Source organism: Rhipicephalus microplus, chromosome 2, assembly GCF_043290135.1.
Source record: "Rhipicephalus microplus isolate Deutch F79 chromosome 2, USDA_Rmic, whole genome shotgun sequence".
NCBI classification, from domain to species: Eukaryota; Metazoa; Arthropoda; class Arachnida; order Ixodida; family Ixodidae; genus Rhipicephalus; species Rhipicephalus microplus.
In genome coordinates this window covers 247,587,812-247,615,739 of record NC_134701.1, presented here as the reverse complement: position 1 = coordinate 247,615,739, position 27,928 = coordinate 247,587,812, and the positions used below count along the sequence as shown (strand labels likewise).

At 45.6% G+C, this 27,928-nt stretch overlaps 1 protein-coding gene and 1 long non-coding RNA gene across 2 annotated transcripts; one reads left to right on the top strand and one right to left on the bottom strand.

Annotated features, from left to right (window-relative positions):
* Positions 1 to 110: 110 nt before the first annotated feature.
* LOC142775990 (uncharacterized) lies at positions 111 to 27,928 on the bottom strand. Its single transcript, XM_075878678.1, has 3 exons — positions 27,840 to 27,928; positions 6,314 to 6,590; positions 111 to 1,535 (listed from the first exon to the last, which is right to left on the bottom strand). The coding sequence occupies exons 1-3, from the start codon at positions 27,858 to 27,860 to the stop codon at positions 550 to 552; spliced, it is 1,284 nt and encodes a 427-aa protein (XP_075734793.1). The 5' UTR covers positions 27,861 to 27,928; the 3' UTR covers positions 111 to 549.
* On the top strand, positions 1,421 to 7,217 carry LOC142775994 (uncharacterized). The gene is made up of 2 exons (XR_012887219.1): positions 1,421 to 1,558; positions 6,134 to 7,217. It is a non-coding gene; the product is annotated as an uncharacterized LOC142775994 (long non-coding RNA).

The window sequence follows — 27,928 nt, the reverse complement described above, 5'->3', positions numbered from 1 at the left end:
TACTAGCAACAAATGGACAATACCTGGCGACTTCTCTGCAGCAGCTTCACTGGCATACGTAGAAGCCCATGCCAATAACAATTCACGCGAACGAATATTTTGTGGTCTCGCTGTATTTATTCAAATGACAACATGCTGGATATATGTAGTTGAAGCATTCATTTACAAAAGACATGGAAATCCTTGCACGAGCTCAAGAGGTGTCTCGCACGCCATGGGATTTTGCAGCTGCTGGTATACACGTTCAGGTCCACGTGTGGTGAATCCGGCACCGCCAGATAGCTAGATGATCTCGGTATGTACAAAGGAACTTGCAACGACTGGACAGCGTCGCCCACAAGTCGTCCGCGCTCGACAGTTCGAATAGCGTATAGCGCGCTCGAAAGGGCGCACCCGTGTGGTGCGATTGGTCTATCATTTATCGCGATATTCGGCACGGTCTGTAATCAGCTGCATGATATACGTGCCTGCTCGACGATAACGACAGATTTGTGTACGGCAATCGATAGGAACAAATCTTTCTTGGCACGCCGCTAGCCAGGCTTATGGTTAGTATCGATGAGCGGGGCCGAAATGATCGTAGTGGGTACTTTTTTGCGTGAAGTAGTTGTTAGATGAACCACGGGACGAGGTATTCGGCACTCCCGAATGCCAGACTGCCGGACGAGGTCTATATGACTGCTGTTGCTCCTGGTGGTGTTGTTGTTCCTGGTGTTGTTGGTGTTGCTGCTGCTGCTGCTGCTGCTGCTGCTGCTGCTGCTGCTGCTGCTGCTGCTGCTGCCAGCTCCTCTGCTGCGATTGCGCCCAGCCGTGCGACGATCCCACGGAACGCCAACTTTTCTGCATTCCGTCAGTCGTGATGTGATGTTGGTGTTCTTGAGAAGGCCCGTTTCTTGGCCGCCAAGGCGAGGACGTCGGTTCGTTCACGTTCTGCTGAGCTGCCACCGGCTCCCAGGTCTTGCCTCTGTTTCCAGCGCTGGGGCTGTTCTCGTGAACGAGCAGTAGCAGTAGCTTGGCTTCGTTGGAGCCACCATCGCTGTGCTGCTCTTTGGCGGGTGCGGCGGGTGGTGCCACGTCGCTCGAAGGTGCGGCAGGTTTCCACGAAGACTGTCGCTGTTCCTTGGCCCACAGCGTTCTTCGGTCCAGGTTCTTGTTCCAGCGGGACCACTGGCGTTGCTGCGTGCTGAGCTGCCGCTGTCTCTTGGGGTGAATGATGGGTATCCACTCCTTGCTGTTGCCGCTGCTTCGGTCTTCCTTGGAAGAAGCCGGCCTAGGCAACGGTTCCTTCCAGGCGGACACGGACTGCAACTTGGCATGGGAGGCGAGTGGCTTATCAAGCGCTATCAGGATGATGGGCAACTTCTGGTCCACTTGGATGTCGTAGGCTGCCTTGTCCTGCTCGGGTCGCCGTTTCACTTCGGTGTGCGGCGGCGGAGGTTGCGGAAGTGCGGCCGGCTGCTCCTGGGGAATCCGTACCAGTATCACCAACTTCTTCAGGTCTTCTGCTTCGGACGTCTGTAGCGGCTCTCGACTAACTGCAAAGTGCAATTAAAAGGAGGTAAATTCAAATCAGTGGGCTGGTAAGTTTTCTTTAGTTGCATATAGCAGCTTCATTTAGCAGATTGCATTTGTAGAAAACGAATGCAAAGATGAAATCACCGAGAGAAACACAGCAAGCAAATCATAATTATAAAAAGTATGCAGGAATTCATGTTGAGAGCTACTTTATTGCTTGCGTGACAATTTCACTTACACATAAAAAGGTTCTCTGTCCCCTAGTGCCGCTGTCCTAGTTCTTGTTTAATCTATGTCTCTCATCCAACTGGTCCCCATTCCTGGCGTTTTTGTGACATAGGACGTCTCGCTTTAACAACTTTTCGACTACATGCGAATCGTACCCTGACACATATTTTCTGCAGCCTCTATTATTTCACCTTGGCGAAAGCCTGGTGAGTGGCCCTTATGTATCTTTAACAGATCTATTGACGACCATGAATTTAGTGCAGTATAGAAGTTGCGCATGCACTGGTGCTCTGTTACGCCATCTTGTTTAATTTAGACTGCGCGGTTTAAATTGTATTCGGTGTCACTCGTCTCTGCCGCTCTTGCGCCTCAGTTTGCATATCACCGCAACCGGACGATTCACCATTTCAGACATCTATATTTCGTCTACTGTTTTGATTATTTGAGGAGGAGCCGCGAGTTTCTGCCTGTACCAGACCCATAGCTCAAAATGTTGCTTTACCCCCCCCCCCCCCGAAATTTTGATGGAAGGGGTGTTTTACCGAGCAAAAAATAATAAAAATACAAAATTTTCAATGACTTCAATAGTGCCCCCCTCCACCTAAAAAAAAAAAAAAGATTCTGGCTACGTGCCTGACCTGCACTTGTTCTTCTATTCCCTTAATTGTTGGGTGCGAGCATTTATCTAAAACGGCTCTCTGCAGTTTCTGAATACCTTGAAACCGGTCCTCACAAGTGTCTTCATTGACGGTATATCTTGCGGTATACTTCATAAGACAACCGAAGTCGAGCAGTACTCTACAATTGGCAATTCGCAGTTTGTAACCTTCTGACTATAGATGTGGTGGACGTTTCTGTGCTTGCGAACGTAATAGTTGCACTTGCTTTCCTTCTTCCTGTGTCTATTCCCTTCTTCACCTATCCCCTAACCCGTGTAAGTTAGCTAACCGGTTGCAGTCCGGTTAGCCCTCCTTTCCAACTGATTATAATCTAATGGTTTTAACACGTTCACCACTCACCCCTTAATCGAGCTCTTAATTTTCTCTTAACACAATTCGATGGTCGCTTTCAGCAACTCACCGGTAGGCCACTGTCACTTGTCCTTTGGACAGCAGGCCACCAGCACGCGACTCTTTGGTCCTGAGGGGCAACAACTTATACCCGAGCATTAAGTTTACGCACACGAAACGTGGTGTAAAATGTACCGTGCCATGACCTGCGCCCTTCATAGATGCGAAGTCTGGCCTGTTTATTTTACTGTCCTTGAACTTTGGCGCCAGGGCAGACTTTTACCATACACACAGTTCACACAAGGCTGTGTTGCCCTTGCTTTGTGAACCCCAGCCAAGCTAAGCTAAAGCAGAGCGTTAATTTCGACCAGACTGGTAAGTCATTCGTACGTGGCGAACAGAAGAGTAAATCTTACTGAAAGACCAAGTTTTCTAAGCCAGAGAGTAAGCAAGAACGAAAAGGTGCGTGCGATATCAGCCTGATATTTTCATACAAGTGACTGCTATCAAAGCATACGGTTGGAGATATTTGGGCTATCGTTCATTTAGTGCGAATGACCATGGTTAATTGTAAAGCAAATGAAAATTGAATCTCGGAGACTTCGACAACTTTTCTCATTGCTTTGACACAACCGGAAGGAGAAAGAAAAAAAGTTTATTATTTGAAATGTCCGACATCCGACTTGCACCCGCGATGACATGCTTTGGGTGCTACTAACTGCTATGATTTACATCCGCAAAATCGAAAACCTAAAGTATACCGTATCACCGTGTTTTACCCCGTTTCGAGTTCGCTTCTGTTGTTTCGCCTGTTGCGAGAAATTAGCTCTCGGTCAACTGTTTCAGAGATTAGCTTTATATTGAACGCTTAAATGAATTCTAAGTCACTGGCACTTCGAAAACGTCATGTAACAGTAGAATACGAAACAAGTGATAGTAGGTCAGCTTTACTACACTGATGCTTTTTACTGTTATGATTTGCCATATTCTGTTACGTATGTCACTCTCATAGCAGCCCCGCGACGCTGACTTGCAGTAGAATGTGGCGATATGTAGATTACAGATGCAACAACATGGTTGTTTCTACCCTCTCGGTGTGTTCATAAAAAAGATAAAAAACTATTAAGACGTAAAAAAAAATGCTGATTATGCATGCATGAAAAAGGAGGTTTAAAGGACCAGTTAGCGCTTACACGTCATCTTTTGACGTCTGCTGCAAGGTCACAACAATCTTTGAACCGAGTTGACTTCCGAGTGAAACAATAAACTGACAAATGGTTTTGGCGAAATATTTATGTGTCAACGCTGCCTATTGCTTTATTTGACCAAGAAATATTGAAGAAAGACAGAAATTGTACAACAAACAATATTCGTTAAGACGTAAAGGGGCTGCTGTAATTATTGAACAACAGGTTCCGTGAGCGCATGCGTCTGCGTATCATGCAACATGACAAATATAATTGAGAAATAACTCTGTTTTCATTATTAATGTGTCTAAAAAAAGCGAGCCCCTAAACTTACACTTTCTTTGCTTCATAACACGGAAATGCAACCCTTGTTGATTTTAATGCATTAATGTGTATGCATATATGCATATGGGGCCCTAAAACACGCTTACGGGTGGTATATATTAAACAAAAAACGCGCCTGAATAGGCGTCTATCATTTTTGGATGCAGTCATTAAATTTTGTGAAAATGTTCATAACGCGACCACAGAAACAGTAAGTTTGATGAAATAGATACGTTGCTTTTCACGGAGTTGTCGGGACGGAAGGCTCATGGAGGGGAAGAGAGAGGGTAGGGAGGTGGTACTGATCATGCCTTGAAAGTGACCAAGTCACTGGCCTCTTCTCTAGAAAGTGTCCAATTTCCACAATAAATTAAAAAAATAAGCCAAAGACATTTACGTGCGCTACATCTCTATGATGAAGCTTTCGAAAAAAAAAAAAGCTTCTGTCATCACGCACGACGCATGCGCCGATATTTCTCCGTCTTATATCACTCGAAGGATAAATACGATTTGTTTTGTCCTGGGTTGTATATTTAGCATTGAGACTTGCTATTCCAACTTTTGGTTTGCGGAACGTCCAGAACAGTTTGCCACCTTTTTTTTGCTACAATAGGGCCAGATTTTTTTAAGTAAGAAGTTTAGGGTTTTCGGAAGGTGACGTGTATGGAATATCATGCCATTTGATAGTGCTTTTATAAGCGGTCGTTCTCCGCTGTTACATATGGAGCAACGCGTCGGCCCAAGATATGGGAATGATGCTTTGTTTTTGTACTGTGACGTTATCCATATTTGGCCAGACGCAGCAGTTTAACACTTCGAATGCTGTTCTCTCGCGATTTCGACATTGAATCTTCTTTTCGGCACTGTTATGGTCGTTGGGAATCGCGCTTAACGCTTCTCGAGGAAAGACTCTCTCAAGCTCTACTACATCTCGGACCAGCTGTCGACGATGCAAACGGCCATGACTCTCCGACAAACGTCATTCGCGTACACGATAGAACGTGCCGTTATTTGCCGCACACTGCAAAAGCCCCGCTGGTGTGAACGCCTCGAAGGCTGCAGTCTGTCTGGTGTCTGCCGGTGGAGAGTTATATTTCGTGTACACTTTACTTCAAGTTTAGAAGATACTACAAAAAACATCCCTCATAATTCCCTCGGAATTGTTCTCATACTAGTTCTTATTATCAGTGTACCCGCGAATACTGGCCACATAAGAAACGAGCGTCGTTCCTTATTATATTTTAGCCAGATTTTCCGATAACTCTACAAGACGGCTGTTGCAATGACGCGTGAACGACCAAAGCTTGCGAAATGCGTTCAGAAAAATAATTCTGGGGCATCCCCAACCCGTCATGGCATGGTATATGGCAATGTCCATGACGCATCGGCCCTGCAGTGGTTTCCTTGCTTAAACTTTGTGCTTAGCGTGCTACCGAGGTGGATCACAGGGGCCACGTAGAAAGAAGTGCGTGGTTGAGATCGCTTCCACCAGGTGCCACGAAAAATCCCAGTAGCTCGCAATATTTCAATGAAGTCGGTTCATTTCTGTAAATTATCTTGGCAATCGACTGTCCCTTGTCTTAAGCAAAGTTTAAGCTCCGACATTGCATGCATGCGTGACGCTTGACTTCAACCAGACACATCAAATTCTATTTTGTAGACGAGTTTTTAGATTGTTCCAGAAACCGGAAGTAAGTGCTCGACCGGAACTGCTCGGAAAAGAAACAAGAGCTTCACTATAGGTGCACGTCATAATAAACCAACAAACGATTTTCACGCCGCAATCTTGCTTCTGTAAGCCGCCACCGTTGTTTGTATTATGGAGCGCAACTGTAGTATATTACCAAGGAGGCCTATGTATTACCGCAGGTTACCATCGTGCACTGTAAGGTATACTGGTGCGCTAAGGTCAAACTGTTGGCCTCGTCTTTCGCACTCGAAGACCGCGCTTCGCGGGCGCGGCGTCAGGCCCTAGGCTCGTGGCGGCCGTGCCCGTTCGGTGGTACTTCCTCCTTCTCCTGCGACGGCGCAAGCGCTTCTTCAACGAACCCTGGTTCTTTCCGTGCGTCTCGAAGCCGCCAGTGCTGTAGACGGGGCCACCCGTGGACGTGGTGACGGTGGCGGGCTGCCGCTGCTCTTCGACGGGCTCCAGCTGCGTCGTGTGGATGGGCAGGTGCACGACGAACGCCTTGGCCATCTTGTGCTCCGCCGCCGGCACCGCACCGGGTGCCAACACCTGCCACGACGAGGGGCCCGGGTAGCCGCTGCAGGTGCCGCTCAGCAACGCCAGCCACAAGAACGCCCCCAGTGCCACGCCAACACGGCGCTGCGAAGAACGTCTCGGCTGTCAGCTTGGGGATGCATATAAATACAGTGCTGCCAGAGAAGTATACATTATGAGAATGACAGAATGATAAGCTGATTGGTTGCCGTTCATCATTGCATTTCATCATTACATTGGTAAGCGTGCGAACATATACACGAAATAAAACAAAACAACGATCGGACAGCTTGATTGTTATTCTACATTTTTCTACACACTGTGCTTAGTTTCCGTTTGGCATCTTCGTGCTAATCTTGTGCATGACTGCTTTTTAATCCGATTACGTTTGCATTTTTATGGCACTGTCATGCGCTTGAGTCTTTATTATATCACAGTATAACGACGGAATTAAATTATATACTGACCGTGTTACTATATTTCTATGAATTACTAGCTGTTATGTTATGAACCTTTTTTCCAGTTTGTGTTTACTTATCTCTTACTTTTTATCGTTATTTTTTTGTAACAATGGCATGGTTTGGTAATTTAGAGTTTTTCTTGACTCTGCGGCAATTGTTGAATGCACGTATGCATACAGTGTATTGCGCATCGAATTGTATTGCATGCCTGCTCACCTCATGTCCCTTCTGGCGCCCATTTAGGATATACCAAAATGAAATTAATAATAAAAATTATAATATCTGGTGTTCTTACGTGCCAACACTTTGGTGTGACCAGAGGCGTGCTGCCCCGCCGTGGTGGTCTAGTGGCTTAGCTACTCGGCTGCTGACCCACAGGTCGCGGGATCGAATCCCGGCTGCGGCGGCTGCATTTCCGATGGAGGTGGGAATGTTGTAGGCCCGTGTGCTCAGATTCGGGCGCACGTTAAAGAACCACAGGTGGTCGAAATTTGCGGAGCCCTCCATTACGGCGTCTCTCATGCATTATAATATGGTGGTTTTGGGACGCGCTCCACATATCAATCAATCATCAGACGCGTGCCGTAGCGGAGGCCGTCGATTCCGACCATCTGGCGTTCTCTGCGGCGTGCCAACGCGCACAAATATGGTTTTTCTCTTCCGCCAAAATGCGTGACCACCGCGACCAGCACTGCACCTTCGGCTTGCAGGTTAGCAACCAAGCATGGTGGTTCAAGAATGAAGAAGCGCGTCTAATGGCGGAGGCCTGCCATATCGATAGTAATGCAGAGAGCGTGCGTGAGTCAGCTTTTGATTCGCTTTCATCAAATTAAATGCTAAAACATTTGTCTCTCACGTGGAATCACGCGAGTGCCGGTATGACAGGTGGCGCTATACACGTATGCATCCTGATCGGGAGCAGAGACGCTTTGTTAGTTGTTAACGCCCGAGGTTCGCCCTTACAGTTGACAGCCGGTGCTTGTGTTGCCTTGCTCTATTTAGCCCGTATCCTTCGTAGCGCTTGTGTTATTTCGTGCTTGTCACCATTTCAAGCTATCTGTCAACTAGACCGGCAGCTAAGTGATGAATCATGATTTATGGGACAGTACGTGTACAGCGACTGTGCACTTTTAATCATCTTAGAGGAAGAAAGGAGGCGGAACGTTCATGTTTTGAAGTACTTTACTTTAAAGTGGTGCACAAAGCAAAGCGGACTTGAGAAGTGCGTCATGGACTCGCACTGTGTACCATGACATCATTGTTTATCGTGCGTAAACTGTAGTGGCGCATCCAGTGGGGATGAAGGCAATCGCTCCCCCCCCCCCCCCCCATAAGCCTGTGTCAGCACCCATAATTTGTTAAAATTACTTATGCCCCCCCCCCCCCCCTCTTTTGTGCTTGTCATACACCTCGATCACCAGTTAGAACGATTGAGTGGGACCACTGTGAGCACACATTGACAGTGTTTATGCTACGACGGGGTTTTCGTGCTAGTAAAACGTTAAACCCCTCTCCCCCCTTTCCTGTCAAGTGACCTCCTCCCTTAAAATGAGTTACTGGATTTGCCCCTGATGAACTATAGAACACAATGCACGCTTTTTGTTGACTGATTGATTTGTGGGGTTTAACGTTCCAAAACCGTTCCAAATTGTGAGAGACGCCATAGTGGAGGGTTCCGGAAATTTCGACCACCTGTGGTTCTTTAACGTGCACCCAAATCTGAGCACACGGGGCTACAACATTTCCGCCTCCATCGGAAATGCAGCCGCCGCAGCCGGGATTCGATCCCGCTACCTGCGGGTCAGCAGCCGAGTACCTTAGCCGTTAAACCACCGCGGCGGGGCACGCTTTCTGTTGCACCCCAGGATTGTTTTGCTCTGGTTTATCATATCAGTTTTCTATTATTTTGTTCTCGACCCGCCACATCATGAATGTTTTCTGCCTCTGCAATGACCTCTTGTGTACTTTATACTACTCCATGCTCTTCAAAAGTGGTGGGGCCTCCGTATTTCCCAGCCTCGGCAGTACATCTGCGCCCGTAATTATTAACGACCAGTGCATCCGTTCGACGTTCTTGCGTTACTTGAAACAATCCCGGATCATTGCTTCGATTTACATTGTTCACAATGTAGGCAGGAAAAGAAGGGTGCACTATAGGAAAAAAAGAAACAGCGAGGCCTGCATGGCTATCGCAACTCATTAGCCCTAATGACGAAGGCGCTCTGCCATGCAGGCATGGGTTCGGCCACGATTGGCTTCAAACCAGAAGGAAAGTCACGTCCACTGGGTCGACTACGGGAGCCACCGCTGACCCACTGTGAAGGTATTTCTCTTTTCTCTTTTCGAACTCTCGGCCACTGGTAAGGTGATCGCCGTGACGTGGGGGCCACGTCGTACGCCCGACTCATTGTGGGGCGAGTAGGTTGGTGGGCTGTAGAAAGAGGGAGAGGGGGAGTGTGGTTTGAAAGAGGGCGAAGGTCAGGCCCAGCTACGCCCGGAGTGCGACCTCAAATTGGCTTCTATATATAACTGTACCCCGCCTCTTGGGCAGTGGCGTTGATTGGGTCGATGTATTGTTATAGATACCCCTCGCTGGGGTGGCTACCGCGAGGAGCGCCATGCTTCGTCAGAAATAAAAAAAAGGAGTAACAAAGTTCGGCGAAGCCATATAGGAGAAGAGACCCCACCAACTACAGATTGTATCTGTATTGCACGCGGTACTAGGTATAATCACGTCACTGACAAGAGGGGTTACAGGCGAGCGCCGGGAAATGGCCAGGTGTCGCTGCCGTGCTCTCGAACCGTTACACGGAAGGCATGCGTGTCGGCTCGTAATTTCCACGGCGTTCGGCCGAAACAATGCACTATCGGACGGGATCGCGAATGGCGGATCACGCCACATAAGAGGAAATGGAAAGCGCCGTTTCTTGTTCGCTTCCACGGATTCTACACACGCTGTCTCGCGAAGTGGGGACCAAGCGTGTATTATAGCAGAGATGAGAAGAGTTTGAATCTGGGCCAGTCGGTTCGGGATACTCGAAGAACGCAGCAAACGCACGCGGGGCACACGTAAAATGTGCCACACGTGTAGCGTACAATAATCTGTTGACCTGTGATAACGTATACATCGGCCAAACTGGCCGTTGTATTGGTACTATGCTGCGTGAGCACTATACGCTTCTTCGAGCTTCGACGACGGAGCTAATCTCGCACGTCCCTGTCGTGAATGTGGTTGCCACCCACTTTTCGGCAGTCTCACTTAACTAGAAAGATGAAAGAGAAAAGAAGAACGTGAAATAGTCAAGATATAATACAATCGGAAAAGCGGATATAAATGTATAAGCACGTCAATTTGCCTCACTGAAAAGTAATTGATTGTGTTGGAACAATGACAAGAAATATGATTGTGCACTTTATATTTCGCCAGATGACGTTGTAGGTGATATTGACGCGCTGCGCATGCGTTGTGAGGTTTCTTGGATGAATGCTTCTTTTCAATAACGTCACAGTTCTTAGTTCCAGTGATGTTTGCGTCAGCCTCTTTCTCGTGCCTCAGGCTTTTGCTGGCTTTTTTCAAGTCATAGTGCAAGAATACTTTCGGTAAGCGAACGCCGGGACTATCCGGAGCCCGATAATGTTCTGCTTCGCAAGGAGCCCGAGAGAGGGCGCTAAAAACTTTGCCCATGCCCCCCTCCTCCCTCGCGGTGCAGGAAAGCCCCGTACATAGTAAAGTAGCGGCGCTCATTTATTAGGCACTGCGCCGTGCTCCCGACCAGGTTGCAGAAATTAGGGGCCTTTTCTCATCTTCTAACCACTACCACCTTGGGACGTTAAACCCCACAAATCAATCAATTAACCACTACCACCACCATTTATCGTCGCCACAATACCCTCGCCGCACTGTCGACCTCCTCCTTTATCACCCCCTCTCTCGCGGCGTCACTTTATGCGTATCGCGTGGTTGTTATCGCGCGATAAGCCGGTTTTCTCAGATTTGGAAACCGTCGCCCACGTGCAGGGTGTGCTTTGCGCAATTTACCAGCAGCCCGCCACGGTCCTCAGTCTGGCGAGCCATCTATCGGCATGAACATAATCGGTCCCTCCCCGCCAAGCGCTCGCTTCGCGGCGTTCACTCATTTAAAGTATTCTTGCACCGTGATTCAAGTAAATCAAGTAAGAGAGATGACTTTTCGGCAGAGTTATGTAGTGCCGGAAAACAAAACGAGCAGAAAAGTGGGTGCAAGACATCGCTCGAGACGTTACCATGCAGCATGGAGATCAAGATGTCGTATAATCCTAATATGTAGACTGAGGTGCAGCATGGACGGCAGTGGAGTCACGTGAGTAAAAATGTCTGTAACATACAGATACTAATGCGTTTATTATCGGCAAAACATATATTGATCGAAATTCGCAGTGACAGTGGCTAATCATCGCTACTCATTGCTCACCTCTTAGGATAATTGATATAAGTTGTCTATATAAGTTTAACTACTCTTTAAAAAGAATGCAGTTTAGCGTGGACCGTATGACATACTTGCGGTTTTATACGTGTTATATCTTTTCCGGAATTGATTGTAGAATATATAAAAGGATCGCATTGAAAGTGGGTTGACAAATAGCACTGAAAATTAAAAAGAAGGCAATAGCAGTGCGACATTTAACGCTTGTCAGTAACAAGTGTCAGTGGTTGACCCATGTAACAAGGGGGGAGGGCAGTAACCTACGCCATACCACTTCGCGGTTTTTGATGTCGTTATTAGGGGCAAAACTCCTTAAGGTGTGGGTTGTTCCTTCCTCCGTCCATAGTATGTAGCCAGCTCTAGTTTATGAATTGCTCACTAGACGGTGCTGTGTGTCTATAATTAAATATGCAATTAAGATAACTAGATGGCGGTAGGATATTCTTATAGTTGATAGAAGTGGGGGCTGGACGAACGGATGGACAGACAGACAGACAGACAGACAGACAGACAGACAGACAGACAGACAGACAGACAGACAGACAGACAGACAGACAGACAGACAGACAGACAGACAGACAGACAGACAGACAGATGGATGAATGGGCATTTTGGTTCACTCATAATTCACTCTATGTATATGCTGTTATTTTTTGCCAAAATCAATACTGCCAAAACCTGAATCGTCAGTGGCGTGTTCCTCTACCAGTGACGTCATGCGTGGGCGTTCTGGCTCAACCAGAAGTTTCGCTGCTTTGCTTTTAATAAAAAAATCATAGCATATCCACGGAGTGAATGATGATGAGTGGGGTGAAGCATCCGTCAGCCCGTCCGTGCTTCCGTCAATCCGAGCGACCATCCGCACGTCCATCCATGCGTCCGGCCATCTGTCCATGCGTCTGTCCATGAGTCCGTTCATTCGTCTGTCCCTCCGTTCGTACGTCCATATCTGTCCGTACGTCCGCGCGTCGATCCGTTCATCCGTCTGCTAGTCTGGCTGTCCGTCCGTGCGTGTGTCCATCTAGTGCACACTCCAAGTACCGCCATCTCGCATCCCCGGTGGCACATACCCGCTTTAGCACGGGTACGTGCCACCGGTGGCTACCCGCTACTACTACTATACTACATACGTCGGAGGATGTACAGACTCACGCCTTAAGGAGCTTCGCCCCTAAAGCTCGGAGCACGCGCACCGGTAAGATGAACAGAATACTCAGCGACTGATATCGCAACGATGAAAAGTCGTAGTAGAGAACACTCTCGGCTTCTGATCACCGCTCACGGGCCAACTTTAAGTAGACAGGTCCTCGGGTGTCATACACTACACACGCGCACGGAGCGTGCTACTTCTCGGACCAAGCTTAACGTACACCGTGTAGCTTTCGAAGCGGGCAATACACGCAGACAAAAGTGGCCCGGATACGCCGCCGGGAGCTCGGTTTCACTTGAGAGCCGATTGTGCACGACAGGAGAGGTCGCGGAGGCGTGTTTGCTTCGGAATGACAGCGCCCCGAGCGGTGGATCTTCTACGTGGGAGCAGATCGTGAAACGGGCGATGCGCCTCCGGAAAAACGGGGACCTGCTGACCTGGCCGGGCCCTGGAGGTCAGCTTCCTGGTCGTGCATCTGCCATGCTCGTTGAAACAGCGTGGGCAGTTTAGTTGTGTACGTGCGGAAGGTGCGGGCACGTGCCTATTTATAACCGCGTCACGTACAAGCAGACGAGGTGAGCCCAAACTTCGCGCCCAAAGTGAACTACAGTCGCCATATATTTTTTTTTTGTCTTCTCATTTTCGTTCTGTGACGTCTCGAAAATTAGAAAGTACAGGACGCCGGACGCGTTTCCTCACCACTTTCGCTCGACCGCACAGTCGAGAAGCAGGGACAGAAACGGGCAGTTTAATAAAGATGGGGAAGAACTTGCTTGTTCAAGTCCTTCGTGGTTGCTATCTTCTCTACTTCCCTCTCATTTCTTACCTGGAAATCTGGCAGTGTGGAAAGGGCGTAAAAGAAAAAAAAGGGAGATTGTTGCGTCGGTGTTATTGTTTATACTTTCATAACTCGGATCATCTGGAGGAAGCAAGGACCGGGTGGTTGAGAAGCCGTGCGGGATCAGACTATGCCGACTAAGAGGGCCTTTGTTGCGCTCTTTAGAGACAAGAGGAAGCTGGACAAGAAGACTCGTGCTCGAATGTTCTACAGGAAAGCGGCGGATGCAGGAAGTACAAGTTTGGGAGCGATCTCCTTGAGAACAAGCAGGAGCCAGCAAAGCGTGACCAAGTGTACAGTTAAGAGTCATTTTCCTTATGCGGAGTTTCAGTATTGTCAAGAGGACACTATAGGCGGAGTAAAAGGAACTTTCCTCTTGTCTTGTGCCGGAAAGAATATATAAGCACCGGCCAGTGTGTGCAAAGGATCAGTCGCACATCAGCGGTGATAGGGCACGTAATACCCCTGGCGGCGGTCAAACATATAGTCGTGCTCGTTTCAGAAAAGGAAAGCCTTGCGGGCTCGATTCCTGCGATACCGCTGCCCACAGACGCCCTTTCGGGCATGATGTCATTTGTAAGACGTTATTCCTGGCAGCGTTTCGTAACGTTTATCGAAGCCAGTTTTGCCGAACGGGAATTGGCGTCTCATGAGTGTTGCACCGACAGATAGTGAAAAAATAAAAACAAGGTCTGAGATAGCATTTGGAACGTGTAACGTGTGGGGTGGTCGTAAAGGGTGTTGTTTTTTAACAAATCTGGAATATCTTGAAACATTGATAACACGTTTCTTTCTTTCTTTCTTTCTTTCTTTCTTTCTTTCTTTCTTTCTTTCTTTCTTTCTTTCTTTCTTTCTTTCTTTCTTTCTTTCTTTCTTTCTTTCTTATTCCTTTGGCACTATTTCATGAAATATTTCAAACAGTATACCATGCTTTTGTATTGGAAACTGACTATGAGATGAGTTATACCACATAACAGATGTTATACCATATAATAAAAAGAGGGAGTATATGAGCTATGAATGTAATTTAATAGCTCATAATAGGTTAATTATTTACTTCCCAAATATTTTTTTCTGTCCACGTTGAAAAACTTTTCAAAATTTTTTATCGATACACAAACTTTGGTTTAAAGGAGTAAAGAAAGAGGCAGAAAAAGGGTCTAGTGTCGGTTGTATAATGCAGCCTTCCGGATGTGGGTTGGTTTAGTGCTATCGGCCTCGTCTTCATTTTGGTCTGGTTCTGCGGACGCAGCGATACGATTCCAGTTTCCATCTCGCCTAGCTCTCTACTTCCTGCACCCAATGTGTATGATAATGCTGGGGAAACCAGCGAGCTTATGGAATATATTCAACTGAGAACCATGGCAAGCGGGCCGAATTGGCTAGAATAACAAGAAGTCAATTCTCATGGGTTAAAGGTTGAAGGAGGTGATTTAAATCATGGCTGAAGGCATTTTTTTAAATGAATGGAAGCTCCACAATGCCATGTGTATAAGCTGGGCTTCCACTTGTTATGATCATGACAGACAGACAGACAGACAGACACAGACAGGCAGGCAGATAGATAGATAGATAGATAGATAGATAGATAGATATATAGATAGATAGATAGATAGATAGATAGATAGATAGATAGATAGATAGATAACAGTGAATCTGTGTCTTACGAGAAGTTGTATAGTTACACTGGTGTGTTAGTAGGTGAATAAAGCACTTTAGGATCGCAACATGCAAGCTGGAAATGATTCTAAACCTGCAGGGGTGGTCATGTCGAATCTTTGCTCTCTACGTGGGTCTTGTCTCCGTTAGCTGTTTCACACGTTATGATCATCTATCCCTAACTCACCCAACCTTCACCTTTACTGAAGATGATATGTAGGTGAAAGTCACCAATATGAAAGATTGCAAGGAATGAAGAAAAAATGACAGAAAGTAGGCAGTGGCGTGGTCTGGGGTTGGCACACACTACCCGATTGATTGATTTGATTGATTTGTGGGGTTTAACGTCCCAAAACCACCATATGATTATGAGAGACGCCGTAGTGGAGGGCTCCGGAAATTTTGACCACCTGGGGTTCTTTAACGTGCACCCAAATCTGAGTACACGGGCCTACAACATTTCCGCCTCCATCGGAAATGCAGCTGCCACAGCCGGGATTTGAACCCGCGACCTGCGGGTCAGCAGTTGAGTACCTTAGCCACTAGACCACTGTGGCGGGGCGGCACACTATACCCATGTCCCTCCCCTCAATATATTGTTACGCCTACGAGACGTAACGGTCGACTCGACGGTATACCGCAGTGAACGCGAAGCAGCGAGCTCTTGCCACGAACCGAACGTCCTCTTCTTCTGCTACCACCATGTTCCCCGCTACACAGGTGCACATACCTAAATTACACATGTGGTAACACTATATATATATATATATATATATATATATATATATATATATATATATATATATATATATATATATATATATATATATATATATATATATATATATAGTATATGGAACGCAAAGTAACACTTGAGCACATCCGCCTGCCCGGCCTCTACGTCAGATCGAAAAGATCAACCAAGCAAAAAAAAAAAACGCGCTTGGGAAAGTAGCGTAGCGAAAGAAGATCAGTAATAATCCAGGTTCCACTCATGACAAAAAAAATAGTAAATAATTGGAATAAGTAATACCGAAGGTATCGTCGAATAAGAAAAAAAAAGAAGCGCTAAGAGCGGGACGTTACGTCTGTATCTTAAATAATGATTGAAAGAAGGGGTAGTTGGTTGCCGCACTTGAATATTTCTCGAAAAGCGCAACGAAGACGCCCCGGACGGAAGAAATAAAGGGGACAAACCACGACGCTGGCTCGCAACTAAATGCTATTCACGTGGAATAATGGCTTCTCTGGCTTGAGGGGTGTCACAGCGTGTCTTTTTTTCCACGTGCTTTTAAAAAATAATAAACCATCACTTCCGAGTCAACACTGTGGTTTGTCCCCCTTTTCTCTTTCGTCCGGGGCGTCTCCGCGCTGTTTGGAGAATATTGAAATCGGTGTCTTTTACTTCGATAAATAACGCCGACACCGCTGGGCGCGATGTGCTCATGGTGTAAAGCTTCACAGATCGGCGGACACTATCATTTATGGAGCGCCATACACAGATTCGGGCATGAAAACAGAAGATACTCCCTTATCACGTAGCGACGCGTCCTGCCTGCTGTAAGCGCCCGAAAATCGAAACGAAATTCCGCGCCAAGATGTCGCTCTGTTCGGGGGGGCCGCATTGTTGAGTCACTCGACGTCTGTGACGTTTTATATTTCATAAACGCATGTGTAGCCTCCCACGTGATGCTTCTTTTTGGAAAAAGGCCTCTCAGCACTTTAAGCTGCTGACCATTTCACGAGTTTATTCGGTTTGTTTGATATGTGGGGTTTAACTTCCAAAAACCACCATATGATTAAGAGAGACGGCGTAATGAAGGGCTCCGGGAATTTCGACCACCTGGGGCTCTTTAACGTGCACCCAAATCTGAGCCAACGGGCCTACCACGAGATTAATCGACAGCGACATGGCGAGAAGTATTACCGCAGGCACAAAAAATACGCTGTCCACAGGTATGTTTTGATCTTGTAAATCGGTTCTGATGAATACCATAAGGTGGTTTAAGGGTTACGAGAGGAAAATTTGCATAGCGTAAACTTTCCTTTTGAAAAAAAAAATCGCATAATTTTTTTTTTGAATTTGTCCTACAAACGTATGGCTCGTCGATTTTCTTTTTCATGTTTTAGTATTGTAGGTCGAGGGAAAGTTGCTTCATCTTCAAAGTAAGCTAAGAATAACGCAGCTATAAATAGATAAGGGTAAACATGCAGGGCAAGCATGCACTACCGGTCGAATGTTTTTCCTCGCGTAGTCACACATTTTTTAATTATGGTTTTTTTTTTCGCTCCAAAGCTAAAGCCCATCTGAGTGAACTAAAATTGATATCTCCGAAAAGTGACTGATAGATCAACACCCTATGTTTCTGAAGAAGTCATAAGCTGTTTAGCCTGCGTGCCGCCTCTGATACGTCTACTATTTTTGGGCAGAATGGCGTTGGGAAGCCATTCTGCCAAAAGAAAGTAGACGAAGGATTTGCGGACTCACTTCCGGATGGGGGGTTGCCTTTTCTGTAAATAGGGAAACAAAAGCATGCCACCATTTCGATTTTGCTGTTTCGCGGTAGTTGCTTCTCCCGAATACTAAATATGGACGCAGACTTAGGCGCTGAAGGGCTGTGGCGTTTGGCTGGATGCAAACGTGTTTACAGAAATCGGCTAAAGACACCTTAATGCTCTCACGTAGCTGCAACATTTCAGACTCCACTTTCCCGGACACGGGGATTTCATACGAATGGTGTTTTGTGCCAGCGCACTCCAGAGATCAACGAAAAGCCTTGCACACCGCTGTGTCTGCCTTGAATAACAAGCACTGCGCGTTAAAGTCGTTGGACACACTTATTTCGCAATGTAGTATACGAGCTACAGATCGTAGGAACAAGTGTACCGCAGTATGCCGCATTGCGACGTGCAAGTGCGATGCCACGCGAGATATGCGGCATACGAAGAAATAATGATGTAATCTGAAAAAAAAAAATGCAATATTACGGTGAACCAACTGATGTCCGGATGGTGCCATAATGATGCGAGTGTGATTGGGAACCCCTCTGTATATGCAAGGCGGTAGGGGTGCATAGAATTTCAAGTGCGACAATTATTCGCGTAGTGGGACGAGCTGTACCTTGCCTTGCGAACTTGCCAGATTTCGTATAAGCCGCGCGGCGTTATCGTTTGCATGGTGCAGCTGCAAGCGGAAAGTATTTGTATCGCTCTTTTCACCGTTACCCCCCTTTTCTTTTTCACCGTCTAAGATAGATGATGAGCAACGGGTCGCCTTTCCGAAGGGGTGGATATATAGTATACCATAGGACGCGGCGGTAAATTGCTTGGAAGGTATAAAGAAGTTGGGAACGTTTTCTAGAGCATGTGCTCTTCCGTTCAACTGCCGTCTTTCTGAACAGGAAGCCACGGCACCAACTAACTCGATTGAAATTCATGGTGCCTGTTATGAGTTCATGTGAGAGGACGCCGTAGCTGGTATAATCCGGCCAAGGAAAGACAGGGTCGTGCTATGCACGAATTAAAGCGCGCTTGTATAGTGTTCAAAAAGTACGGAGTGCTGTTTCAAGACGCTTCTGGGTGTAGAGGAGGAGGAGGAAGGAAAGAGGAAGGACAGGGAGTGCATGCGTGCGTGTGTGTGCGGGATATATATATATATATATATATATATATATATATATATATATATATATATATATATATATATATATATATATATATATATATATATATATATATATATATATACATATATATAGAGATAGATAGATAGAAAATTAATCTGGAAAAGTGTCCAGCTGGAGCGGCCTTTCTGGAGTGATAGCTAAGGTGGTTTGGTGTTACACAATGTTCCCTATAGTTTCGAACTTTCGACGTCGAGATCAAGCGCCTGTTAGATGATGCACTGCCACCCCCAGTTCTTAATATACAGACGTCTGTATAATAACAAATCCTTCAATTAAGACCGTCAAGCAAAGGCAAGGTTTATGTTCAGTACCCATGAGATGATGATATATGCAGTTTAACGACACAACGGCCATTTGATGGTGGCCATAAGAATCAAATTAAGCAAAGTGCCTGTCATTCACACTAAATACTAAATGTCTTCTGTTGATTCTTGTTGTCGCCTTCTTTCAGACGTCATTAGTTGCGCTAACCCCATGAAAGCAGCCCACAAGGAGACCTTTCTTAGTAATTGTTCCTCGTGCTTGCTGCCGAGATACCCAGATAATGACGCCACAGTTATGCTAGCGCATACAGCTAATCATGGCTGTCGCGCATTAGCAAAGCAAAAACAATCGTGTATAATGCATGAAGAGGATATAATACAGAGGCCTTGCATGCACGCCTACAGCATTCAAAGGCTTGTCTCGAAGTATACGGACTAGACACAATGAAAACAACATGCTTCTTCAGTGTATCGCCGCGCCTTTTCGGAATTCCACCGCGTCAAGAGCCACTTAGGTGCGATGCTTACGATCGAAGAATAGGCTTTTTCGCTCACGTAATGTCCCTCGAGACTCTTGAGATACTAATAAACGAATATTGTTGATCAGTTATTACGCTATGTAAATAGGCAAGTCGAAAGTGCAAGAACCGAACACAGTTCCACTGGCTTTCATTCAAACTTATCTTTACGCCCTTGTTCACTTGTTCTTATATAGTTCGCCGGTGCTTGTCTATTCTTATCTAAGCATGGCAAACTGTCTTTGTTTCCTGCTGATTGCGGCTTTTATCTAGGTCTCGTTTAGTTCCTGCATAACCAACGCTGTTGCGCGCACAGAGTAAGTACATGCGCGAACAACAAGCTACAAGTGGGCGGGAACGGCCAAGGGCACGCGCGCACCGGTCAATGGGTTTAGTGTCACCGCCCCGCACCTATCTCTCGACAACCTCGAAAGCCGTGTTCCTCGTTTTGCTTTGTGCCCATCTCTTTTGAGCGTGAATCGGGCGAAACGCAATAAGCACTCTCTCCTTGCCTCGTGCGCGTTGCTTGGTCGAGTGAGTGAGTGAGTGAGTGAATGAGTGGTGAACGAAGGAAGGAGCAGCGCACGTGGGTGAGTTTGTTCAGAGGCGTATATGCGGTTGCACGCGTTCGACAAGCTTACAGAAAAAAGAAGGAAATAACAGCATCGAAAGAGGAAGATGAGACTTCATTATGAATCGACAGCTGTCTGTTCGAAGCGAGTGCAGTATAATCGGTAGTGCGCTGGTCGGGAGAAAGTGGGGGAAATTGGGTCTCGCGAAACAAGAAAGATAAAGAAAAAGAGGACTGCAGGAGACGAGAGCGAGTAATATAGCTTTCGGTTTCGAAGGCTGACAAGGGGGGGGGGGGGGGGGGGCTGCCACGTCGCGCTGTGTTGCCCGTCAGCCAAGCTTTCCAGGAGGAGGCTACATTTTGTGCCCCGCTGGTTCCTTTAGATAGACTTGACAGGCTACGTCTTGTACAAACACCGCGTCTTGTGCAAGCATGCCTACTCACTACACCCACCCCTTTTCTCTTCGCTTACTTAAAAAAAAAGTGGGGGGGGGGGGGCAAAAAGAACAGACTTTAGGACGTTCCCGACTTTTTTGACAAGCAGCTGAAAGAGAGAAATCGATGATCAAACGCTCTGCAGTGGGGAAGCTAGCAATAGTTTCTTGACAGCCCTGCTCTACACTTTTCGGGAACATTGAAGTTTTAAATGATGTCGCTGGGTACGTGTTTTGTTTTATTATTGCTATCATTTTATTTTGATCCCTTCGAACACTTGATCGAACAAAAACCGACGCGGGGCTGACGGGTGCATATAGAGTTTCCTTTGATCCGCACTTTTCGCTCTTTACTTCGAGGAAAAAAGGCACGCGGTCTTGACAGGCTGGCTTTGTAAAATTGTTCTTTCTCGCGAGTCAGATGTCAGAGTGCAAACGCAGCGCCTGCTTGACCAGTCTCTCGAGGTCTGCGAAAATAAATGTAGATTTGCATTCTGTGGTTGAATGCAGTGGACACATGTAAGACAGTCTTACAAACTAAGGCCAACTTACTAAGGAAAACCTAAAATAAGGACAACTTACAACGCGTCAGGCATATATGCAGTCAAAGAAATACCGTTCGGGAGCACATATGATTTGCGCTGAGTTGTTTACTTTAGAGATTTGAAATAAAAAGAACATGACCGAATATCCTAGGAAGCAGTGTAGGATAAACGCACATGTTAATCGCTCAAAGAAAGAAATTCCTTACGAAAATACGTGAAGATATTACATCATTTAAGGATTAAAAGCAAAAGCAGCGCAAAACCGAACGTAAATCTGGGTGTGTGACGCTTAATACTTTCTGTTAAGTTGTTGCGACTGGAATAGCTTGATTGACTTTGGGTTCAGAAAGAAAAAAAAAAGATAGAATTACGTTAACCTATAGCTTATCCAGAATAATAAGCGTAAGAAGTGGGCTCATGACATAAACGGAGATACGTGGTTCACGCTCAAGTACAACGGCGTCAACATCAAGGGAGAGACATATTAGATATTATTTTAATAAAAGACTACGCTATTACTGAAATAGCTAGACGCAGAAACGTGAAAAGATAGGGAGAATAAATTTATTAGAAGGCTGAGAAGTCGTCCTTATGTTCACATCAGATACGAGCATATCACATAGGATTCGCGATTCAATCACACCCGATAGCTTTACTGTAAAATGGGTGCAGCAAGGTCTTCAAGGATCGCTTTAAAAATTCTTTTCCTGCATCACATGAGTAAAACTTACAACCAGATGATGGTAGCGTCGCGTGCTTGTACAGAAGCGGTTATGTTCAACATAATTCCCGATACCTTACGCCCTCTTACTTTTTAAACGCAACCATCAAAGCAAGTCAGTAAAAGGACTAGCCGGAATCAAGATCACTTAGAAAAGAACGAGAATAAAAATTCTGGGATTACACGTGCGGACGCAACAATGTAGTCATGGAAAATCATATCATCGGAAGACGAGCATCATGTGTAAATGCTATAGAAGTCTTCTGGTGAGCTTGATTGACCATGTGGCGATTCACTCAAGCGACCCTGAATGATGGTCACACGACTGATAATTTGCTCATGCATGCAAAACTAAGAGAAAGGAGCAATACATCATCATCATTATCATAACCATCATCATAATCATCATTATAATCATCATCAGTAGCAGCAGCAGCAGTAGGAGCAGCAGCATAAGCTCCCTTAAGAAAGGCATGTCAAATCGTTACTAACGAATAGCCTACATAATTTAATAGTCACAGCATTAGCTTCTTGCATCACACTCCTAGCTTTTTCTCATAAGCTTGTTCAAGAGAGGAACACACACGATAGAGTGGAACTTCATTATAAATGGCTCAAGATGAATCAAGCATATTTGACTCAACTGTTTCTGACTGTAAGCGGTTATCTATAGGCTTCAATAAGACTGTGATAGCTTTTGTACGTCATTTCATGGGCCTACGATATCAGAATGCGTGACATGTTGACGAAACTTTCCTAAGCACCTCGGGGTCCTTCTCTTATGGAGACGAGTGAAGCGTGCATTTCACCGAGTGTTCCAACGTCATGCAAACAAGGCTGTTATAGTTATTAAACACGAGAGCATTTCGGCAACTACATTAAACCGGCGTTGTCAATAACACTGAAGGCATGTGAGCGGAACGACGGGAGCACTTTCAGGGAAAATACGGTACACCTCCATCCGAAATTCATCATTTTGGCGGCGAAGAGAATTGCATGCTGCAAAATCTTTAGCGTATATATATATATATATATATATATATATATATATATATATATATATATATATATATATATATATATATATATATATATATATATATATATATATATATATATATATATATATATACCGGGTGTTCAAAATTAAGCTTTATGATTTTTTTAAAATTAGGCGCTCGAAGGCACGTGAGAACCACTTGTGCAAATAAGTTAAGCGGCCAGGGGGACAGAAAGTTAGATGATAATTATCGCTGTCAGCAGCCCAATTAACTAAAATTTAATAATTAACTTTTTACTGGCTGCGGTAAGTTGGCATGTTTATATTGAAAAAATGTAGGCAGTGGTGTTTGTACACAGTTTCAGTTGGAAGATTTTTTCTAGCACGCCTGTGTTCCGAGATATCCGGCTCCAAAGTTTAATTGTCTTTCGCACGATTACGCATGCAAGAGGGTGAGGGTCCGCGCAAAGCTCCTCCCTAAAGTGACGCATCTGTTGCGTGTGGTGTTTAGTGTGTGAAGAGGGTGGAAGCGTAGGCATAGGTGATAGCAATAACCCTTGCCCTCTTCGGCCGTCGAAATCAAAAATCGAAGAACGCTTGCAACCAGTGTCGTAACACGCAACTGCAGAGCCTCTAACGATAGTGGCAGATACCATGCCGAGATAATGGTGCGAGCGGAGAATCTGGATGCCAGTGCGCGTGCGTAATAATCACTAGAGAAGCATGCGTGGTCGTTGCCTGGGCTACGCGAATAGCGTGACTGCTGATGTCCGAGTACTGTAACTTTTATTGAAACAAGAGCAACAACTCCGAACTCTCTGCTTTAACCTATGCATACATATATAAAAAACTAAATAAAATAAAATAAAACGCAATATAAAGAATGAAAACCGATATCATAAGACCCTTAATGCAATTGATGTGACCACATCTCGATGTAATTACCGTTAGTATATAGATAGCGTGCTAGCCGTGCCGCTGCAACAACGTCTAGCAGCGAAGTTATAATTGCTGTTTACGGGGAGCGTGGGAGCAGTTATAATCGTTAGTTAATATTATATTGCGTTATTCATCTCATGCCCGGGTAGGTAACGACGCGGTAATTACGGGTTCGCTTTCTTCGGGACGCAATATATGGGGGCGCAAAAATTAAGCGATGTAGCAAATAGGGGCCGCGTATACACCGCAGAGCAAGTTCTCGCTTGTCGAGGTGTACATGAAAAAACTACGAATTGACCAGCATTAAACTACGAATTGACCAGCTACGAATTGACCAGCTAAATTTATAAATTAATTTTGTATAACAGTTAGTCGTGTAAAACCAAGCGTATACTGGTATGACTAAGACGTGAAACGAGCCCGGCGTGGTGGACGAGAAGAGTTACGACAAAATCGAAAGTTAGGCTGTAGTTGGATAGGCATGGTATAACTGTCCGTTCAAGTACACTAATAAACAGAAATGAAGAGAGGACAAGCGCTTTCTCGCATCTAAATGATTTATTAGAAAGAGAAGAATCATAAGAAAAAGGGAAGTGTCAGAAGAGCTAACTGTCATTACGCGAGTCGGTTGTCATACGAAGCCGTTTGAGTGTGTAGCCTGCATAATTTGCTCAACGCGTTACATGATGTGATGACCTGTGTTCATGTTGCGTTTCAACGTTTACTGTTGTATAGTTTGATATGGTTGTTTACGTATGGAAAAGAAGGCTGCGTCAAAGATATGGGACTCGCTCGCTGGATTCCGTGCCGACCGGTTGTGCCCTCGCGGTCTCCGACGTCAGCGTAGCTCTGGCCGACTGGGCTCGCCCTACGTCATCTACTAACGCCGACCTCCGACGACAGCGTAGCTCTGACCGACTGGACTAGCTCTACGCCATCTCCTGACGCTGACAAGAGCTCTCGCAAGTGGTGCCCCGTCCTCGGACTCCTGTGACCGTGTTTCCATCTTTCCTATCTCTCCTATCCCCTCGATATGTCCTCGCTTGCTGGCTTAGCCAATCTCTCTTTCTCTCTCTCTCTCTACACCTTTATTCCTATCCTTTTAATCCCTCTACACCCCCATCCCTTGTGAGCTACTGCTGAGGTGTCGCACCGTGATGCAGACAGTTGCGGGGCTCACTTTTCTCTTCTTTTCCTTCTTATACACATAAACACTTCCCCAGAGATATCCTCTAATTCGAACACAATGACCCGGTGAGTATACTCAACATTGCGCTTGCTTAACGTCGAAGACTATATGTTTAGGGATGCTTTACTGCGAAAATTACCCGCTCTCAGATACTTCCCGGACCATGACAACGAGCAGTGAATGCACGACGTCGTGAGCCATGTACGGTGTCACACGCTTCCGAGTTTCATATTTCGGTTCACGTGTACGGCATGCTGCATCGCGTGCAAGTGCGCGTCATACAAAAAGAAAAAAAACGTACAGAAAAGAAAACCCTAAATAACCAGACCACAGCTGTGTACGACCTCGTGGACAGATACGATGCTTGGCCACAATTAAAACGAAGGGGCATCACTGAAGATGCGACTACGCTATATACCATCGTTACGACGATAGACGTTTGTACTTATGTTGATTTCCAGACCATTCATGGAGTGGACGTTGCACATGGCTCACCTGATTGTGTGTTGCTACGTATTCTGTATAGTATACTGCAATTCAATCAGGTATAGCACTCAGCCTGAGAATCACTGCGGGTTGCGGTAATATGTTTTTATTTTCCAAGCATATATAAAAAATGATATTCACGTCCTGGGGTACTCGCAGTTCATTGCTACGTTTTTGTTAAGCTTGCTGACGTCTTTCTGCGAAAACATTGCGTTAATTTCACAAAAATATCATCATCATCATCATCATCATCAGCAGCAGCAGCAGCAGCAGCCTACATCCACTGCAGGACAAAAGCCTCTCCCATGTTCCGCCAGTTAACCAGGTCCTGTGTTAACCCGGTCCTCCCATATGCATACGCAAAAATATACTGTCATATAAACGAAACAAAATATATGTGCACTAGTTTATGAGCGCCAGCTATCGCCCGCGAGGTTTGTACCTTCCTCTTTCTTTCTTTCTTTCTTTCTTTCTTTCTTTCTTTCTTTCTTTCTTTCTTTCTTTCTTTCTTTCTTTCTTTCTTTCTTTCTTTCTTTTTTTTTTTTGCGGTCGGCACTTGAGGTATTATCTGAGTATTGTGAATAATCGCTTAACTTTATAAGCCTTTTGCACTCCCGGTGTAACGCAAATTGGCGGTTAGCGTATTTCTAAGTTCCCTGCGATGTGATCGTAATCCAGTACATTGCCCACGAAAGAAACCGATGGACTTATTGGAAAGCTCGTTATAAGATCTGCAGCATGTTGTCGTTATCTCCGCTTTGTAACAGAAACCTTGAGTTAACGACCCATAAAACAAGCTCAGCAATTAGAGTTACGAAATGAAAGCTTGTTATCTACATGTTTTGCAACCTTGCTGGTATCAACAAAGTGGATTTGTCATTTCATCATGTTTTTACCATTTTACAAAAGTACCCACCGCGGTGAGTAATACTTGTGCCACACGGACATAAAAAATGACATTCGGTAGCGAACGCATTCAATTCTCGAATAACATTTTTTTTTTCGGTGGCACTGCTACACGTCGAAGCGAATCACATTTGACCTGATGACGTCGATTGCAGCACCTTCTTCGTGAGCCTTAGGTGAGTAGCAATAAAAAGAAAACAAATAAGCGTTTACAAGCTTCATACACATCAGATAATACAAAAAAATGCGTGAATAAGCACATTACGCTGTCGTTAGATTTCGTTCCTTACTTTGTTTCACGACGTTGCAACCAAAGTATCTAAAAACGTTGGTTTCAACCGACCATGTAGCAACTTAAGCCAAAGCCAGTCAGATCCACAGCGCAAAAAGAAAATGGCGCTTGTCGCATTCATTTTACAGCGTCCACCAGCTGATGATAAGTTTTTAGCACTTGTTTAAGTGATTAGTGTAAAGAAAAGACGCGAGAAGCTTCCTTCCAGTCGAATCAAATGTCGTTTTATATAATTACTTTGTCAGCTGTGCCGTCGAGAGTATACGCATTTCTCAGTCGATTGAGTTCTGCCGATGGCATTAGGTGACGAATGGCATTTGGGCGAATGCCATTTCGTTCATCCGTGTCGCACCGCGCGAATGACATTCAATCTGAAGGCATTAAGATGTAAATGTCATTTCCTCTGCCCGTGTGGCACGGGTGTAAGTGATTATTGTACTTGACTGCTGTCACGAAGGTCGCGAGAACGAATCCCTGCCGCGGTGTTCGCATTTTCACGGAGGCAAAATGCAAGAGACACGTGCGCTTAGATTTAGGAGTGTGGCAGTCTGGGCTAGTTGGTATGACATGACGATAGAGCGCGAGAACTTCTTGTAAGGTTGTCGTCGTTCTGTTCTCGCGCTCTATTGTCATAGATTCAGGAGCTCGTTTATAGGATCCCTAGGTGATCAAAGTTTCCGGAGCCTCGCACAATCACATCAGATAATCACATCGTGGTTTCGACAGATAATTGTAGAGATAGAGCGTAAAACTCCAGCAATTGTTATTATTTACGATAATTATTTGCAAACCTCCAGGTTGGTCTAGTGGCTGAAGCACTCGGCTGGTGACCCGCAGGTCGCGTGATCGAACCCCGGCTTCGGCAGCTGCATTTTCGATGGAGGCGGAAATGCTGTAGGCCCATTTACTCAGATTTGGGTGCACGTTAAAGAACTCCAGGTTGTCGGAATTTCCGGAGCCCTCCACTACGGCGTTTCTCATCGTCATATGGTGGTTTGGGGACGTTAAAATCCACATATCAATCAATCAATCCACGTCGGCGCCTCTCGTAATCATAAGCTGGTTTTTGGACGTTAAACCCCAGTGCTTATTATTTACAGTAACTCCTTGCCTTATCGAGCGTGTCCTTAAACCCTCTTTGCTTTTTTCACTGCTGTTTTATAGAAAACTAAGATAAGGGAGATGGAGAAAAGTGAATGGAGGAGTGACGCTCGCAAAGCGCGCGCTACTCACGTGTTCTCCGCCTCTAGCCATGTGTGTTCGTGTGTACAAGATCCCTCGGCTTCTGCTGACGACGCGTTTCACTGATCTCTTACGCTGTC